Source organism: Cryptotermes secundus, unplaced genomic scaffold (genome assembly GCF_002891405.2).
Source record: "Cryptotermes secundus unplaced genomic scaffold, Csec_1.0 scaffold1499, whole genome shotgun sequence".
NCBI lineage: Eukaryota > Metazoa > Arthropoda > Insecta > Blattodea > Kalotermitidae > Cryptotermes > Cryptotermes secundus.
Genome location: NW_019730121.1, coordinates 47,169 through 67,904, shown reverse-complemented (window position 1 = coordinate 67,904; position 20,736 = coordinate 47,169). Strand labels below are relative to the sequence as shown.

At 40.4% G+C, this 20,736-nt stretch overlaps 1 protein-coding gene across 1 annotated transcript in view; it reads right to left on the bottom strand.

Annotated features, from left to right (window-relative positions):
• Positions 1–20,736, bottom strand: part of LOC111866311 (serine/threonine-protein kinase unc-51) — a 39,606-nt gene that overhangs the window by 13,066 nt on the left and 5,804 nt on the right. Inside the window, exons 5-18 of the mRNA XM_023855142.2 lie at positions 19,722–19,758; positions 19,579–19,629; positions 19,370–19,495; positions 19,197–19,270; positions 17,067–17,227; positions 16,632–16,795; positions 16,150–16,272; positions 15,099–15,222; positions 10,267–10,411; positions 9,500–9,595; positions 8,349–8,505; positions 6,167–6,313; positions 4,492–4,589; positions 750–1,011 (exon numbers count right to left, since the gene is read on the bottom strand). Coding sequence (XP_023710910.1) covers positions 750–1,011; positions 4,492–4,589; positions 6,167–6,313; positions 8,349–8,505; positions 9,500–9,595; positions 10,267–10,411; positions 15,099–15,222; positions 16,150–16,272; positions 16,632–16,795; positions 17,067–17,227; positions 19,197–19,270; positions 19,370–19,495; positions 19,579–19,629; positions 19,722–19,758 — 1,765 coding nt within the window. The remainder of the gene's footprint in view (positions 1–749; positions 1,012–4,491; positions 4,590–6,166; positions 6,314–8,348; positions 8,506–9,499; positions 9,596–10,266; positions 10,412–15,098; positions 15,223–16,149; positions 16,273–16,631; positions 16,796–17,066; positions 17,228–19,196; positions 19,271–19,369; positions 19,496–19,578; positions 19,630–19,721; positions 19,759–20,736) is intronic.

The following is a 20,736-nucleotide window of genomic DNA, read 5'->3' as shown; positions in this document are numbered from 1 at the left end:
TTTTAAGATCATTTTAGTGAAAGTTTCATGTTCCTATCTCATAGAATTTAAGAACAAAGATGAATAAATCATTTTCGAGCAAAATTTAAATGGCCGGCTGAATATATTACCGCCGGAGACGCGGCCGCGGAATTTAAATGACTGCGCCAAAGGGTTAAGATTATGTCACTTGGGCCAGTACTTCATGGAACCAAGTGACTATTTTGACACCCCCACATCCAAGATCCTGCACTTCATCCAAAGCGTGGGGTTGCTGAGGGAATAATTAAAAAAAGGGGAAGAACAATAGACCTAAGGTCGCGGTGCAAGGGCCGAGAAGGCCTACCCCTTATATATTCTATTGGAACACCCATAATTAATTCTAATTACTGTCTGCTACCCACATTTTCTATTTCATAAAATTCCACAGACAAACCTAAAGGTAAAGATGGAGATAAAGTTAAAGTTGTCCTGTACTTGAACAACCACCATGCCATGAAGACATATGGCAGAATGGAGGTACAGCTCCACCACATTAACCTGGCTCTAAATGTAGGTGAGAGGTCGGCTTCATGCCTCTGCCACTTTCCCCCACGGGAGACAGCCCCCCTGTTCCCATCAGACAGGAAGACGGGTGGGCCCCCAGGGCTGGTCTGGACATTGCCTCTGCCAGGAATCAGATTCCTGTTTCTGAGTTCTCCAAAATGCCAAAGTACTCTCCCTGGCTGTACAGCACTAATGTAAAGAAGCACACTGTACTCCACACTTACCACTCTTAACAGAAGCTGAAGGCTGTAGCTGGCCTGCTCGTAACTGCTGAGTGGCTAAGTTGAGCCCAGAACTAAGCAGCTGCAATGCCCGTACTAGCAACACTAACTGTTCAGCACGACGACTGCCTTCTGTCTGTTGACGTACACTTGTACTCTCAGTGAGCGCTGCTAAAGGTGTTGCTCTTGCTTGTGCTAATTCTACCACACATTCCGACAAGGCCAGCACAAAATTTAACTTAGCTAGAGTCTCATTGTGTTCCCTCTGCAACACAACACAAGAAACACTGACACAAATCTAAAGAATGTGCACAACTATAACAAGAACATTACCTTTTGAAATAGTAAATTAATATTTGTAGTTAATCTTGCCAGCCACATTAACATTCTCCGCACAGTGGAAGTTCCAAACTTGCAACATTACTATGTGGCACTTTGACCCTCATACCACAAGGGACATTCTGTATATAATGCCCCCTATTCTTTTCTGTTAATATGTAACGTCTGAGCTGGATGTTAGTGGTGTTGTAGTAAAGGTTGAACCTTCCCGCCAACGTACTGTTAGTTTGGTTGTTGTGTGACAGATAGCGACAGCAGAGCAGTCTACCAAAATGGCATCTGACATAGAAGTGCATACGAAACAGAGATGTGTTATTGAAATTCTCACTGCCGAACAAATTGCACCCATTAACACCATCGACACTTGCTAAAGGTGTATGGAGACAATACAGTGGATGTCAGCACAGTGAGGTGGTGAGTAGTGCGTTTCAACACTGGCGAAAGTGAAGTGCATGACAAACCATGCCCTGGGCATCCCTGCTCAGCTGCCACTCCTCACAATGAACAGCACCTTGATCAGCTCATCCGTATAGATCGGTGGATAACGACCAGGGAACTGTGTGCATGGCTTAATATCGGCTGTAATGCAGTGGAAACAAGGTTGGGGAAGCTGGATTATTGCAAACTTTGTTCCAGGTGGGTCCCACAGATGCTTATACAGGACCACAAAACTCACTGAATGGAAGTCTGTCAGGACCTGTAGCAACAGTTTGAGGCTGAAGGTGACAAGTTTCTGGACAGCATCATCACTGGAGATGAAACGTGGTGTCACCACTAGGAGACAGAATCAAAAAGACAGTCCATGGACTGGCGACATCCGGATTCCCCAAGAAAAAAGAAGTTCAAGACACAGACATCCGCAGGGAAAGTGATGTGCACAGTCTTTTGGGATAGGCGGGGTGTGTTTTGGTTGGATTTCCTGGAGCTTAGTGAGACTGCCAATTCTGAACACTACAAGACAATGCTGACTAAGCTGAAAACCCACATTTCCCAGGCCAGAGAAGCAGACAACCATTCACTTGCAACGCGATAACGCTGGACCCCCTACCAGTTTGGCGACCACTGCGCACACTGCAAAGTTTGGCTGGACTGTCCTACCACATCCACTTTATAGCCCAGATTTAGTGCCTTCAGACTTCCATCTCTTTGGGGCTATGAAAGATGGACTTCGTGAGCAATATTTTCCAGACAATGATGCTGTCATTGCAGCTGTAAGAAAGTGGCTAGCCTCTGCTGATGCAGACTTTTACGAGCATGGCATACAGGCTCTTGTTCATCACCGGCAAAAGTGCATAACAAATGGTGGTGATTATGTGGAAAAATAACTGTAAGTAGCTGAAATCTTGCTCTATTTAACTGCATTATTATGCTTTCTGTATCTGTTGTAGTTTTCATTAAAGAAAATAGGAGGCATTATATATGGAACGCTCCTCGTACCTGCTGCCTGAATGCCGGACAATGCTACAGTTCAATCCGACAAACACACAGAATGACCACCAAGTTCCCCAAACCTAAATCCTTCATATGTACAAGTGTGGAACAAATCTGAACAGTAAGTGTGCAGAAAAGACTGAGAACCATGTCAGTTTCTGGGATTACCGAACTAAAGACCTGAAAATATGACATCGCTCATATCACAACACATCATTCTGTCAGTCACTGCCTAATGGAAAATACAAGACCAAGATGCAATCAAAGAAAACAGAGGTCCCAATGAACATCAACTCCAGTAAAAAAAACTGATTGCATCATAAATAAAATGCTCATTTTTAACTTTTTTAACCCGTTGCCGTGGTTCGACGTGTATGTTTCGTCAGGTATTTAAATCGTCTGGGGGGGTTCGACGTGTATGTTTCGTCCAGCTGCACACCTATGTTATAACGCCCATAATAATTGATGGTTTTGCTGTAGATTGTTAGATTTTTTGCTGGCCTGTTGTCAGTAGAACAGAGTATAAATAAGACACGACTTTATCTGCGCCAAGTCATCGTTACATATACCTGTCTTGCAGCAAAGTTCCTGTTGCTCTTGGGAGAGGTTCCTCCGTTCCACTGTTCTGAAAGGCCTGTTTTGTTTCCTATGAACTTATAAACAACAGAGACGTGTGTTTATAATATCATATTGCCCTGAGCTGGCCACAATAACACACTCAATTGGAATTCTTAGAACAGGGATGTCCATAAGCTTATTCTCGCATGATCCATTGATTTCGCACAGTACAAAGGCCCAGTTCTTAGAAAAACGCCACAATTTAAGGCAGAACACTGTGGTCACCCCCTGTGACGATACGGGTGTGTGTGGGGGATGGAAAAGAACTCATTCCTTCATGTATTATCGCTCCAGTTGACTCCATTTTATCGTACTGACCTTGGTGGTCGTTTCGAGGGATGACCATAAATATTTTTTTGAGCCAGCTAATCTCTGCTTTCGGTCACTACATACCAGATAGTTCTTAGAATAACTTCATGAATTCTGTGGTCACCCCTACGACGTCTTATGCCGCCAAAATGGATGGAAAATGAAACGCAGAAGCACCAACACTTGTTATGATAACATAAAGGTTGAATTTACTGCAGCTAATCTAGCTAGCGATATGACTCATGGAGAGACATTAATTCTTGTATTCCCCCACGGGGAAGAATGCAAGGCCTCACAGAAGATGTTTGGTTTACGGAAAAGAGAGCCAAATGAGAGATACGCAGTACTGGTGTGGTGAAGTGAGACAGCGCTGTGTATAGTAGAATGCTTCAATGCGTACCATACTCCGTTTACGAGATACAGGGCGCTCATATTATAAGGCAAGGTTATAAAACCATCTTTTAAGATCATTTTAGTGAAAGTTTCATGCTTCAAGGCGTACCATTCACTGCTCAAATTCTAAACAAACTGCTTCCATTGCCGAGATACCGGCTGCTCATATTATAAGGTAAGGTTATAAAACCACCTTTTTAGATCATTTTAGTGAAAGTTTCATGTTCCTATCTCATAGAATTTAAGAACAATGATGAATAAATAATTTTCGAGCAAAATTTAAATGGCTGGCTGAATATATTACCACAGGAGCCGCGGCCGCGGAATTTAAATGACCACGTCAAAGGGTTAATGGCAATTATTTTTCTTTGTAACAAACCAAATGAACTGAATAAATCTTTCTGTACACACACTTCCACACATTTTACATAGATTATATAAATCCCACTGAAGCCTGCAGAGCTGTACATTTTTACTGCTTCTTTTGTGAAAAATTATGTCTTTCATGCGTCACCTCACATACTTACACTGACATAGCTGTAATGGAGAAAATTCTAGCTCTAGATCTACAATAGTACCTTGAAAATTACTTCAAAATGGATATCCCACCCCCCAGAAAGCAAACCAAGCCATCTGATATGAATATCAGGGTCACCTCTAGAAGTGTTTCCTCGGGTAGTTCTGGCGCAACGAAAGTGATGGGGCCATCTATTGGAGGAACTGGAGCATCACTAAAAAGGCGCTGGTATCCGCCTGCATACATATAAAAAGGGAGACATGAATGCACAATGCACAACATCCACATATGCAGACTCACACCTTCACCATAAGACTGCATGTTGCCCTCTGCATACAGAGATTAATCACAACATGGTCTCCTTCCACAGTAGAAATGGAGACAGCCAGTTCCTCTAAACAACAGTACTTATCTACCAGACTACAGGCACTGAGACCCCACAAGACAGTGATTTTAATATTGTCATAAGAACCAAACTCATGGTATAATTAAAAAAAATCAGTTAAACTAAAGAATTAGTGAATAGAGTGTAACCCCCAACTCACAGCATCCTTGGGTAACACTGGATTTCAATGCTAAACTGATGAAAATTTTGAAACGTGGTAATTTAGCACTGAGATTACTGACTTGGGAACAGTGAAATTGAATGTCAAATGGATGAAAAACCTTAAATGATTGAGCACTAAATGACAGGTCCATTTTATTTTGTGTAACACAAAATATCATACCAATCCCTCCCCCCATACTCCTACCACATTTCACATTATTAAACAGTTTTATGCCTCACTATCACATTACATATATTGATGAAAAGGAAAGAAACAAATTATGACTATATGAAATGAAAGAGTTGATAAAATTTAAAGATACATAACTTGGAAGATAAATAAATAACAGAATATGATAGAATAAATGTTTCATGAATGAATGATTACAGAATCCCACAGAAGGTTCTGAACATGAGAATAAAAAGAAAATCCCCAAGAGGAAAATGGAGATCAAGACAGGACAACAGACTGGCAAAGACTGAACACAAAAGGAAGGAAGAACATGGGGCAAAATGAAGGAGCTTTGGGGCAGCATGGATGGAGAGGCTCAGTTGCTAGATGATCCACACGAAGTGTAAATTCATTAAAAACACTGATGATAAAGTAAAAGGTAAGAACACAACACTTGCTCCAAAAATAATCATCACATAGTGATCAGCAGGTACTAAAGCAAATGTAATAAACAATTCATCAAGATGAAGAAAGACGTCTTCTGGGATCTGGCGCCATGTATTCTTGGTTAAAACCAAGAATACACGGCACCAGATCCCAGAAGACGACTTTCTTCATAGTCATCGCCATGAAAACCTCAAAACTTACACAATTCATCAAGATGTTACAACAAACATCCAAATTTTCCATATGTTAACATTTAATAAATGTCACTGAACATTTAGGAAAATCATACAGAATCCCAGAGAAGTTGGCACATCTTTCTCAGTGAACATATGAAGCAAGGAACTTCACCATACTAAACACAGCACATCAGACAACCTGCCTACCAGCCTCCTGCCTCTTGCTGCCACAGTCATATCATATGACCTACATAAATCACTTGGTTCCTCGTTATGAAACGTCCTCAATTCACTGAATCTCAGGTCTTCACAGTGATGACTATGAAGGGTACAATCTTTTGGGTTGTAACATCATGTAGCTCGATGAAAGTCCACCAACATTCCGATGCAATGTTGGTAGACTTATACCATTACAACCCAGAAGATTATCTGAAGGCCTTCCTTACTTATTCCTTCTGCTTTTTTACATACCTGAAATTTCAGGTAGCGTCATGGCTCGTGTGCCAAATGGCATCACAGGTGAATGGTGAAGATTGTTATTGTCAGCAAGGCGTATTGGCGAGTCCAAAATAGGAGGAAGCATAGCTAATGGGCCACTCAGAAGTGGAGAGCTGGCACCTGTTGTAAGTAAACACAAATGACAACTCTTCATGATTTTGTGGATTTCACACAAAACATTTCAACAGACTAACAAACAAAAATACTGCACCTATTATTAAACTTTGGGTTGCTGATGAAAAGCAATTATTTTAATAATAAGCTGTCAATTCATCACACAAAAAAAGGAGATCAGCCTGGAAATAATTGAATATGTGAAAAACTAAATGCCATATCAAAGCCATGAACACTAAAATTTAAAAGGATTCTGACGATGGTGTATACTGTACTTCTTTTGGACTTCATCCATCGTCTAGTATGTAAAAGACAAAAGACCACAATGTTTCAGAGACTGGATCTGTCTCCATCTTCAGGTGGGTAGGGATGGATAAACCTACTCAGTTGGGCCCGTTAGAAAGAGCTAGATCCAGTGATTGAGACTAACTCTTTCTAACAGGCCCAACTGAGTAGGTTTATCCTTCCCTACCCACCTGAAAACGGAGACAGATCCAGTCTCCGAAACGTCGTGGTCTTTTGTCTTTTACATACTAGACGATGGATGAAGTCCAAAATAAGCCAAAAGAAATACTAAAATTTAAGTTTAGCTCCATTTTCAATGAACCCAAAACTAACACACTTGGTACAGTGAAGGGGTGTGGACTATGAGCCGGACAGCTGAGGAATGGGGGCTCTGGCAAAGGTAAGAAATTGTTCTTTTTCAAAAAATCCAAGCTTGTCCTAGGGCCCATGGGCTAATGTAGGCCCTTACCCTGGGCATAAAGCTGACCACTCACCTGCCTCATGTGCTGAGGTTTACAAAGTAGGTTCACGATATACTGCTTAATCAGGCAAGCAAAGGGACTCATACGAGTACCATCTACTAAAAGAGTGAAGGAACTGTTAAAGTTAAATGGGAACCAACTACGATGGGTGGTAGGACTACTTAAAGGACACTGTCACCTTAAAGGACACCTCTTCAAACTGGGACTAATAGTCCAACTTGTGAGAGGTGTCAAGAAGAAAATGAATCAGCCACACATATCCTGTGCGAATGTGAGGCCTTAGCTTATTTAAGATTACATCACTTGGGTCATTACTTTATGGAACCAAGTGACTATTTCGACGTCCACACATACAAAATCCCGCGCTTCATTCAAAGTGCAGGATTGCTGAGGGGATAATCAGAAGGGAGGCACAATAGATCACTGTGGTAGCGGTGCAAGGGCCAAGAAGGCCCACCCCTTATACATTCATTCATTCATTCATTCATACTGCTTAATTAATTAAACACAAGGATGGCTTTGTCTTTACCTTTTAACACCAGAATGACTGCACAGGATAAGAGCAGTATTAATAATTACATTACAGATGTTATATAAACAACTTCTCTACTCTGTAACCAGCCAAGTGCCAGTGCTCCAGGCTCAGAAGACCTGTGATGTGATAATGGGGTACCTCATCAGGTCATCACACATCTCATGGGAGGGGGGAAATGAAGACACTTTGAGAAAATTCTACTCCATACCACTTTGTCCACTACAAACCTCACGTGATATTACCCAGAACCAAACTGGAGGCTCTGTGGTAACAGGCCAGCACATAACTGCATGAACAATGGCATGGCCAAGGAGATCTAAAACATCTGTGATGTTGTGTTATCATTGAAGAATGATCATTACGTCAACATCAGAAATTTATCACCCGATTTTATTTTCAACACATGATGCAAAACAAAATCACCATACCAGAGAGCTTCTTGAACAGAGAGAGCTTTTCTTCTGTAAGAATACTTACTCAAAGTATGGCATACCCTCAGAGATTTTTCAGACAGACATTACATTTACAAACAGTCAAATTACATGTGGCTACACTGTTCTGGAATGGCTGAAAGGCAACAATGTGAAAATCCGAAACAAATTTAGGAAAGTTTCAGGTTCTTATTTCAAGCAAAACAGCAGCAAAACAGAGATGAATGAGAGAGATCTGATTACAGCAACAACTCTTCACCCGGTGTCTCAGTCTAACTTAATGTACAGAACACAAACACAGACTGTACCTGACCGTCTCAGAGGTGAACTCGTTGGAGTGAGTTTCCCTCCAGAAACTGGCGAAACTTGCCAAGTGGTGACAGGAGGTGGAGTTTCACATGAGCTTCCTGACGCTGATCGTCGACGCTGCCCTCCTCCTGGTGGAGTCCCAATCATAAACTGAACCTGAAGAGACACATAAGTTTCCAGGTGACACATATAGGAAACATTTGTGCAATTCATATAGCTGTCCTCCATTCACAAGGAACAACTGCACAACTCGGATACTATGTCATTTCTCAGACATAACCTAAATGTTTCACAATGCCAACATATTTGCAACTGTTTATTTACAAACAATAATTCAAACTTAACTTGTTTATGATTTATTTGGGTACCAAATAGCATATTCCTATATCCAACTGTTAACTAGGTATCACTGTCAAGCTGAAAACTAAAGAAAATATCTGCACAACATCCGTGTTCTTGTTTTACAGCCCACAAAGAAATATTACCTTATCAAAAGCTGCATATTGTTCAAATAAATATTTTTGGGCATCAGCTCAGCACCACTTCACATGTCTACATGCCATTACCACCACCACCACCTCCTCCTCCTCCTCTTGCACCTTTTTCTAGCATCACTTCAACTTTACACTGGTCGATATATGAAACGCCTTCAGTCTCTTTCACCTCCCCACAGCCTTTCTCTTCGAATTTCTTTATGTCTTCCACTACCTGACCAAACCATCTTGTTCTGCACTGTCCTACATATGTCTTTCCTTCACACTTTAATTCTAATACCATTCTTGGTATCCTTGTTGCAGACACTTTTCTCCCAACACCATTAATAAATTTTTAATTCCAACTTCTCATTCAATTCCATCATTGTTACCAACGATTTTATGAAATTTGAAAGTACAAGGATTGAAGTGGCCTTAAACAATGTAACATTCGCACAGACTTTGTCAACACTGGTCAGCACAGGAGCCTCATGAGCTTATTTTCTTTACTCTGCAGAGATCAAATTGGACAGAAAATGCAGTAATTACACCACGAAGGCACTACATCTTTGAAACTTAATAAGAATGGGCCATGTAGCAATCTGAATGATTTGGTACCGGTATCACACAATCAACATACAGCCATGCTTCAAAAGGAATGGCATTAACAAACTTACTGAAGGTGGAGAGAGGGAGGTGAGATCTGGTGGTGCTGTCCTCGTGTGATCACCCCCACGCTTCATGCTAATCGGCTGAGATCTGGGAACTGTGCTCTGGAAAAACCAAATGAGTTAGATGCCATACCTGGCTGCGCCATAGCTCAAGTGGTTAGTCGCTGGCTTCCCATGATGGGGGCCCGGGTTCAAGCCCAGGTCTGGTCAAGTGGGATGCGTGGTGGACAAAGTGGCACTGGGGCAGGTTTGCTCCGAGTACTTCGGTTTCCCCTGCCAATCATAATTCCACCAAATTCTCCATCATCATACTCACATGGGGAAGGTACAATAAGCCAGTAAGTGGCGGACATGGCGAGTGGAACCAGCTGGACTCCACCCGCCACACCCCCACTAAGTGCCGAACGTCCTGAATTCTCCACTGTGCCCTGTGACTTCTCAGAACACTTCCACGCCCAGCAAAAGAAGGGACTGGGAATGAGCATTCAAATCGCACCCAGAAACTCCACAACTCAGCTCCTACAATCCACATTACACACAGAACAGGTGCAAGCCTACAATAAAACAGTTCCATTGTGAATGTTTCTATCACACAGCTTGAGAACAGACTGAGTTCCTGCTGCTTATCAGACCTCCAATGCCCTCACTGGTCACTCACAAAGGCAAAACTCAACTCAGCCATGTGTTCTAGTGAAAGATACTAAGGTCCAGCCTAGGAAACAGGAGCTATATAGCTACATTTAGGTTACAGTATTACTAATAAATAATTTTACCTTTGTCGGAGAGGGCAGTCCTTCATTAGAGTGAAGCTGCTGATATACACCCCTTTGTGTCGGGACTGGAATTGGCTCTGAGATAGGAAGGAAACTTGGCCTTGGAGGACTAGCAATCGCCAAGCAAGGCCTGTGTCCCTTAACCCTAAAAGAAATACGTTTTTAGTTACAAACGATAAGCAACTTGCACACACATATCGTGTTCCGCGATGTAGGGATGATATTGTATTTAAGAATCCTGTTGCATTAATATTTTTCTATAAAAAGGGGAATGAAAATCATGAATTAGGTACAGGTTCTTACGTACATAAGAGAATCATATCAGCAGTTAAGAGGACAAAGTTCGTTAGTGATAGGATATCATATATAATACTAAAAGGTCGCTGGTGTGATATCGTTATGAATGTTTAGGCCCCAACAGAAGATAAAATTGATGACATAAAGGACAGGTTCTATGAAGAATTAGAACATGTATTCGATAAATTCCTTAAGTACCGTATGAAAATTTTGTTAGGAGATTTCAATGCCAAAGTAGGGTGGGAAGACATTTTCAAACCAACGATTGGGAATGAGAGTTTGCATGAAATTGGTAATGATAATGGAGTTAGAGTAGTAAACTTTGCCACATCAAAATATCTTACTGTCAAAAGTACAATGTTCCCACGTCGTAACTTCCATAAATTTACTTGGACATCTCCTGATGGGAAGATACACAATCAAATCCACCATATTTTGATAGATAGGAGACAGCATTCAAATATATGCAGGTAAGTCAATAAGTAAGTTACAAATGGATACAGAACTTAAACAAATAAGAGTACTGATTTGAGGAACGCTTTTATTTCTCAACATATTCTCCCTGTACATGGAGGGACTTGTCCCATTGTTTCACAAGCCCCTGAAAACCAGCAGCATGAAATTCTCTGGGCTGCTGCCAGAACCAGGTGGTGACTTCCTTTTCTACAGCTTCATCGTCAGGAAAATGTTTGGCCAAAAGATGATGTTTAAGAGGGCCGAACAAATGGAAGTCGCATGACAGGTTAGGTTTTCACAAAGTCTGTGCATGATGGGTGCCGCACATGTTGACCCCAAAACACAAAATGCAAAGAATGGGTCTGGCATTACAGCATCTCAATTACTGCCACAATGAAGGACACGATATGCCAGCCCGAACTGTCACAGGTGATGAATCTTGCACCAAGTGACTTCCATTTGTTCGGCCCTCTTAAACATCATCTTTCAGCTGAACATTTTCCTGACAATGAAGCTGTAGAAAGGGAAGTGACCACCTGGTTCTGACAGCAGCCCAAAGAATTTCATTCTGCTAGTTTTCAGGGGCTTGTGAAACGATGGGACAAGTACCTCAATATACAGGGAGATTATGTTGAGAAATAAAAGCATTTATCAAATCAGTATTCTTATTTCTTTAAATTCTATATCCATTTGTAACTTACATATTGATTTGCCCTCATACTTGATGTCCGATCATTCAGGGCAGCAGATTGTGTTACTGACCACTACCTGGTGGTGGCAAAGTTTAGGGAAAGACTGGCAGTGAGCAAACAAACAGCACACAGAGTTCACATGGAGGAGTTCAATCTCAAGAAATTAAATGAGGTAGAGGGTAAAGAGCAGTATTGTGTTGAAAACACAAACAGGTTCATGGCTTAGGAATACTTGGACATTGAGGTGGATGTTAATAAAGATTGAGAATGTAACTTAGTGAAAGATGAAAATGGTGATCTGCTTGCTGAATCCCACAACATTTTGAATAGCTGGAAGAACTTCTTCTCTCAGTTATTGAATGGACATATGGTCAGTCATGATAGGCAGACAGAAATCCATAAAACACACAAACTTTAATTGATGCAACTAAGGAGGTTGGTCTAGAAGTAAACACAGAGAAAACTGAGTATATGTTGCTGTCTTGTCACCAAAATGCAGGGCAAAATCAGGACATGTAGATAGGAAAGAGACGTTTTCAAATGTGGCACAGTTCGGGTATTTGGGAACGACAGTAAATCAAAACCTGATTCAGGAGGAAATTAAGAGGAGACTGAACTCGGGTAATGCTTGCTACCATTCAGTCCAGAACCTTTTGTCTTCCCATCTGCTGTCCAAAAACATAAAAATTAGAATATACAAAACTATAATTTTGACTGGTTCTGTATGGGTGTGAAACTTGGTCTCTGACATTAAGAGAGGAACACAGACTGAGGATGTTTGAGAACAAGGTGTTGAGAATATTTTGGCAGAAGAGAGGTGAAATGAGAGGAGGTTGGAGAAAACTGCATAATGAGGAGCTTCATAACTTCTACTCTTCTCCAAGTATAATTAGAATGATCAAGTCAAGGAGAATGAGGTGGGCAGGTCATGTAGCATGAATGGGGGAGACGAGAAATGCGTATAGGATATTGGTGGGAAAGCCATAAGGAAAGAGACAACAGGGAAGACCAAGGCGTAGGTGGGTGGACAATATTAGAATGGATCTTAGATAGGATAGGATGGGATGGATTGGACTGATCTGGCTCAGGATATGGACCAGTGGAGGTCTCTTGTGGACGCAGTAATGAACCTTCGGGTTCCATAAAATGCTGGGAAATTCTTGAGTAGCTGCAGAATTGGCAGCACCTCCAGAAGGGCTCAGCTCCATGTGTAAGTAAGTAAGTTGCATTAATATACTCTTCATTCACAAACTTTATACACTGCATCCTGTTGTGTATATAATATTTATCATATGTAATAAATGTCAACACAATAAATAAGGTGGGAATATCTTCAATGAAGACAACTGATGTTGGTATATATATTAGTTATTTAATGTAAGCATAGATTGCACTACATGTTTCGACATATAATTTAGGTCATCATTAGGCACCTCCTATGATCTGTAACTCAAGTGATTAAAGTTAATGGTCATAATATGGATCCATATTATGCAATTGATGTCTGTTGCTGCAAGTGAATATATATTTATAAAGTAAGCATAGATCTCGTGATCTAATATTCTAATAAAATTCATTACTAACAGTTAACGATTTAAAGGACATGTAAAAATAAAAAGTATAAAGCAGTATAAAAGTACTGCTTTCACAGAATATTTGAATGTTGGCTAGTTGTTGTGCAAACTCTTCACAGTCATGTGTCGATGTGCTGGAGGGGGGGGTCATATTATTTCTTGCTTGTGGCTCTAATTTACTAGTGAACAGTGAATAATCTGATCATAACGTCTTGTTTTTTCCTTTGGTTGTTTTGCATTGATGTAGACCATTAACTTGAGTTACAGATCACAAAGAGGTGCCTATCGATGACCTAAATTACAGGTCGAAACATATAGTGCAATCTACACTTACATTAAATAAGTAAGATATTGTGACATATTTGCACTATGCAGGATACCCCCCTCCCCCACAGTGACCTAACAGCATCGGAGCAATTGCCGCTGCTACGGTAACAGGCCAGTCAACACTCCCTCCCCCTCCCCCATGGCGACGTAACAGCACTTCCCACTGTGACGTAATAAGGGGACTACCGCTGTAACGCAAGGCAACAGGGAACAGTACAAAAAGCCGGCTGAGCAGTATGTGACCAGAGTGTGTGATCAGAAGTGACACAGGATGGATCGTGAAGTCGCCTAGTGCAGCAGAAGTACTTGTGATACTGCCAATGGCAGTAATTGTGTAACTGTGAATTGTATGAATGTAAGAGCGAATGTGTAATAAATTTGCTACATCCAGAACGGTGTGAAGTTATTTGTCACGTGACATATACCCAACACGTGACAATATATATCAACATCTGTTGTCTTCACGGAAGATATTCCCGCCTTATTTGATGTATTGACAGTTATTACATGTGAAAAATCTTCATTCACACACTATACTTCCGTCCATAAAGCAACCCATTTAGTAACCCCCTCTCATTCTCACTACATTTGCAACCATACATGGTCATCATCGGGTGTCTCTACTTGCTAAACTGTTTCACTGTGAAAATGATAAATGGATAAAAGATGACAGCCCCCAAGCAAAAATACTGAAATTTTAATTAGGCTTTATTTGATTATAATGATTTTTAGTGATTCTAATCACGTATATTTATTTTAAGTAAGGGAAATATCACATTCACAGGTTATGGGTGAGGTTACACATACTACGCAGTGAAACAATTTTAGCAAACAGAGACACCTGATGATGGCCGGGTACAACCGAAACATGTAATGAGGAGGGGAAGGAGATAATAAGCGGATTGCATTGTGGACAGAAGTACAATGTGTGAATGAAGATGTAAGGACGAACTAAACAATACTATTTACAAAACCTAATAACAAATCTAACAAATGGACGTGTTTCAGCATTAATGTTTCATGTTCAGAACCACAAAATCCAAACACAAGCAAAAACAAGAAACACAAATGACATCAGGGTTAGTTTGCAATATGTCCAATGGATCTACTTGTCTAAATGGAGTCTGTGAGCCTGTGCACAGTGAAATTCTTATTTAATGAATCTCTGGGAAAGTGGCTTCTCTTAAGTCATACCAGAATTCTCACTAACTGGGATTATGCAAAATTACATAAAGAAACTCTTCATTACCTCATGGCAAAACCATTTCTTTACATAAGTAATTATAGAAACTGTTATATAAACTGAGTTATTCTTGAGAAGCCAATAGACAGTCAGTTACACAAGAAACTCTCCAATGTCCTCAGAACTAGAAGGTATTCTAGCATGCCTAGTCCCCTAGTTAGATCAGTTATACACAGCACTATTTAAATAGTCAATTTACAATGCAGTTTAAACTCAATAAAGAATAAAGTTATCATAACTCACAGCCTTTCTGCATGGTTACTGTCACTAGACACGTCTGAAGGTATGTTGGAAGGGACCAGAACAAAATCATCTGTTTCTTCTGGACTGGAGCTACTGCCTTGGCCCCTACCAGAAACTGGTGATCCTGCCAAAATTAATCATTTCATACATAACTACCACATTTACAGCAATTTAATACACCTCAGATATCAGTGACAGATGAGCTCAGAACACACTAAAATCCATGAATTGTGATAGAACTGAACACACAGTTCTGCTGAAAATTGGCTCTGATTCAATTAACCTGCCAACACACAGCTTGAGCCTTACGTAACAGCTATTACATATAAATAGCACAGTGCATACCTTGGTTATGAACTGTAATACATCACAGGTCAGAAATGCATTAAGCACCGATGAAATCGCTCATATTAAAGGTTATTTTACTCACTCAACAATGAACAATAAATAAAGAAAGAAATGTGCCCCATCAGTAGTAACCTTCTAAAAATGTCCGAACACTAAAACTCTCCATGTTGACAATATAGTGATTTATGTATTTGCACAGAAACTCACAGAAAACAGCAATTATGTCCCTAAACAACATGAACTGGTTGATCTTTGCACTGGACCTGGAGTGTTTCCTATGAGGTAGGGACTAAATCTGTACATATTATTTAGGTAAGCTCTAGGCTTCAGAGGGCTGAATGCCCAAACCAAACATACAAGTCAAATGTTGAAATCATCATTTATGTCCCAGGAGTTCACTCATTATCATCACAGAACACATCGCCACATCAAGTTAATATGTTTACGATAACAATGGCCAATCAAGTACCTCCATCTGAACAAGTCGCTGCACATTCTAGAATGTAATCTCATGTAGTATGATGGGTGGGCATTAATGTTTTGAAGAAATCTGCTGCTTCTATCTTCACGGTAGCAGAATAAATCACTCAGAAAAAATGGTCAGTGTTAAAGGGAATGGAGCGTTAGGACTAAGAGAAAACCAACAATGGGAACATGTGTTAATGAAAAGGGCTGAACTTGTCATACATATGACAAACTGTACCTGGAACCGAAGAGCCGGACTCAGCCTTCTGTTGCATCGGGCTGGCTACAGTCACTGTTGCCCCTGCAGATGTTGCTACAGTGGCAGGAGTAAACAGGGCACCAGGAGAAGATGGAAGCTCTCCTGAAATATTCCACTACATCTTAACATACAAATACAATTAAAAGTTTGAACAGGAAGAAGATATACTCAGCCCACAAAGAATTTTCTCAACATGAAAGTGAGAAAATCTAATATTTAATTATTTTTTCTACTTACTTATCAATCTATAATAAGAATCTTATAAGGTGTACATATAAGACAACATGGTGCACCTTCAGATGAGAGTGACCCTGTAAGATTCCCTTCTAATTTAATATCAGGATCTACTTCACAAATCTTTATCTGTAACTTTCCATGACTCAGCTGAACAGTAAGTGAAGCAAGAAACCAGCTAAGGCAGGAGGAAAGCATTATCTGCTCCTGTTCCAGATTTCAGTTACCTGGTAACGGACAAGATGGTGGTGACTGTGGTGGGGAGGGTTCTGGGCGGCGTTGTAGGAATGGGTGGTTGAAGAAACTATCAAACGGTATGCGGTCACGAGCATTACGTCTCAGTAATCCCAATAACAAATCAGCCAATTCCGGAGAAGTTCCTGATGGGATCCTGTACAGGAACAAATAATATAAGCACTTCCATGTAGTCCTGAAGAAATTACTGCAAACATAAAAGCATTAACCATTTAAAGCACACTGGTAATTATATGTACCATCTGCTCTTACATTAAGTAACTCTGCATTTTGCATAGTGTATGTATGTGTTCCACACAATCCTCATAATAGGCTGAGATTATTTCCCTGAATAGTAGTATCTAGTGAATTTGTATACATCTGATGAACTTGAGGCTTCAAAGGGGTTAAGAAAGTCATGAACTTACTTTGGAGCAAGGTTTGCATTCTTCTCGTAGTACTGCTTGAGTGCCTGTGGTGTCTGGGCATGGAATGGCGCCTTGCCAGTCAGACACTGAAACACGATGGTACCTAGGCTCCACAGGTCAGCTTTAGCGTCATACTGCAGAGACATGATCACTTCTGGTGCCTAGAAAACAAGAGATTCTGTTCTTGGATATGTGCACTCTGAGGATGTGGGCAGTGTTTCTCACATCTCAGAGGTACATCCTGCCTCCATCTTTAGGATCAATATTATGCCGTGGTGACAGGGAGGCGTGGAGGTATCCCGCTGCTGCCACCAAGTTGTCNGGGGGGGGGGCTCAAGTAAATTTACAGTCACTGACGTATCTGCCGCCTTGGCTTGAGTTTGCAATTCTCCTGAAGGATTCAAAGGGAGGCTGGAGTCAGCAGGGAGGACGATAACACTTGCGGGAATGCTAGGTTCAATTAACATCACAGGCCATTTCTATCCCACTCTATTCACCTATGTCACTATATACATAATATATACACAATTTGCCTACGTTTGCCAGTTCGCAATACATGTGGGTTATTATCCTGTAGCACACACCTTAGTTCTACTCCTGTCACCCTGCTATTGGGTATCCTATACTTCTGTCTCTCTTTCTCTGTAAACCTAGTCCATCTAGTTTTCACTTTCTCTCCCTTGGGGTTTGCACTTTAATATTATCACACTTAATGTTCATGACTTATATGAAGTAGGTCCACTTACTTGTACTGATGAGTCAGGCACGCACCATCCCAACCTCTACTCGGTGCCATCTCTCTCTCGGCAATAGCCTCCAGCTGAACTCTTTGACAATTAATGATCTTTTTTTCTGATTGATCCCTCCAGTGTTTTTGTACTCTCTTTTTTGCTGACTCTCTGGGTTCCGGGGGTGTATTCACCCGCCCATCCTGACGTGATTTTGGGTCAGTGTGGCCCACTCATTGGCTGTTTATCGAAAGGGGGTTGGCTCTTTCAGGTCTACTACCCTCTCCGGCTCAGCGATTTCCTAATGCCCTAGTTCTTTATGTCCCACTTCATATAGCCTCTTCCTCAATGTCAGCATTATTACACTGTCATGCTAACATTCTGATTACAAAGCTATTGCTTCACTTCTTGCGTTACACTTCTGTGCAAACTCTCGCTTCCTGAAACCTTCCATTATTTCTATTTCTTAATCTTAAAGTCTAGATACACTTATTCCAAATTACCCAAAAAAAAAACATATCTACTTGTACATAACCTTTGGGTCATAACAGTCAAAATGCACCTCATTCATCTTATCCCTGAAGATAGAAGCAATATGTAACTCCAAAAATGTTGCAATATTGCCCACATCCACCCAAAAAGCAGAATCAACATCTACAATTAACCACTATGAAGCTCGAAATAGAGAAATAAATTATAAACAATACAACATATAAAGATTTACTAATTAAAGTATTTACATATGCATAACAGAACATACCCTTGAAGACATCAAATATTTTGTCAACAAAATAAATAAACTAAACTGATTATACAAAAACACCTAACTATCTTAATTCCTTACTTGGCCTATACATTTTTATTTATTATAACAAACTGGAAATTGTGCCTGCTCTTCCCCCAGGATATGGCCTTGTCAATCAAATTCGGAAATCAAACATGAGATCTGAGGTTCTCCTCACAGTGGTGACTATGAAAAGTGCTGCCTGCCGAGATATGATACCACAGAGCCCAGCAGAAAGTTCCTGACAATCTGCAGTAATGTCAGTAAACGTCCATCAGACCACGCAGTGTCACATCTCATCAGGTAATATCATAAAGAAATTAAAGACGTTTCCTTATTTAATTAAGTACAATGATGGGAATGAGGGTTTCAATCACATATATAAACTCTACCAAGATACGTGCACACTGCTTTAACACCTGTGGCTACTTTGCATATATCTTAGGGAGTTCTCTGTTAGGTCTGTGGTAGGAAAGAAGAAAGTTATATTTTTAAAAATACATGACACATGACTTCTTTCCATCCACTGGGTCATTTCCCTTCAGTTTCACTTTAAATTAGAATTCAAAGAGAAAATGTGAATAAATTAATCAAAAAGAGAACTCCACATAAACTTGCCATGTACATTGGTGACCCACACAGCGTCGCTGCCATCACGCCATCCTGAAGGAACCTTGCAAAGCCAAAGTCAGCTGAAAACAAAGCATCAGATTTTGTTACATCAGAATCAACTTGGATCCTTTCTTGTATTTGCAATGTTAAATCATATTCAGACACAAAATACAACCTACCAATCTTCAATCGAATCTCTTGTGGCTGTGGACAGGATTTCCCACCACTGTGACTCAGTAATATATTCTGTGGCTTTAGGTCCCGGTGGACAATACCCTTTGCATACAACGCCTTCATTGCTCCCGCTAGAACATAAAATTATTTCAGTGTTTCAAGTGATCACAGCTTTTGTTCCTGCATATACCTTTGAAACAAACACAATCCTTACCCAGCTGACAGAGGAAGAGTCGAATTGTGTCCTCGCTGAGTGTGCCCATCACTGCAAGGAAAAAACAAATGCGGCAACTTTACTGACCTGCATAGAGCTATCAGCAGAACTCAGTAATAAGCAGTGTGTATATAAATGCTTACCCCCTAAGTAATCTGCCAAGTCACCTCCATTGCAGTACTGTAAGCAAAGATAAATATGTTATATCATCAAATTAAACACTCTCTGATTTTTATTTGTACTATAACCATCAACACAATGCAACAAGTGGTTGCATAATAAATAAATAAGTAAAGTGTACATTAACATCTACTATCTCCATTGAAGATATTTCCATACCACTCGTGTTGTGTTGATGGTTATAATACAAATAAAAATCTAATATTATATACACAACAAAACGCAGTCTATAAAGTTTAAACACTGTCAATTACGTCAAAAAATACTATAAATAAGAAATAGGAGAAGAAAAGAGGATGGTCAATGGAATGAATTGTTAAAGTTCTTCACTGACTTTTTTCAAAGCATGGTGATCACTACAGACACTGCCTGCTTTAACAATAAAAAAATCTGCTTGTCACCCAACAAACATATCTACATTTTTCATGTGATTCTCAGAATAAGCATCATTATTTCCCTACACAGAATTAAGCATACGGTCTTTGTGATGTAAACATAGTGTTTCCTGTGGGACAGAAATTGAATTTTTATATACAATATTTAGAAAAACTGAAGCTTTCAAAAGCTTAACATTGACATCACAAATAATCTCAGGAAAATAAAGTAACTTCACTGTATGTGGAACTCCAAAATTTCAATGCCAATTATTCTACCATTTCAAACTGCAAAGTGATAATACAATTTGCTTCACTGATATAAATATTTACAACTCAACTCCAAGATGATAACTATTACTTTCTTTATTGCTAGTGGGGTGGGACTAAGTCCCTTGTACTGTGGCCACTTCTGGCCTATTGTACCAGGCCCAGACGATAAGTGAGGGTGATTGTGGAGCAATTGGTCAAATGAAGATCAGCAGGGGAAACCGAAGTACTCGGAGAAAACCTGCCCCAGCGCCACTTTATCCACCACAAATCCCATCTGACCAGACCTGGGATTGAACCTGGACTGCTGCGGTGGGAAGCCAGCGACTAACCA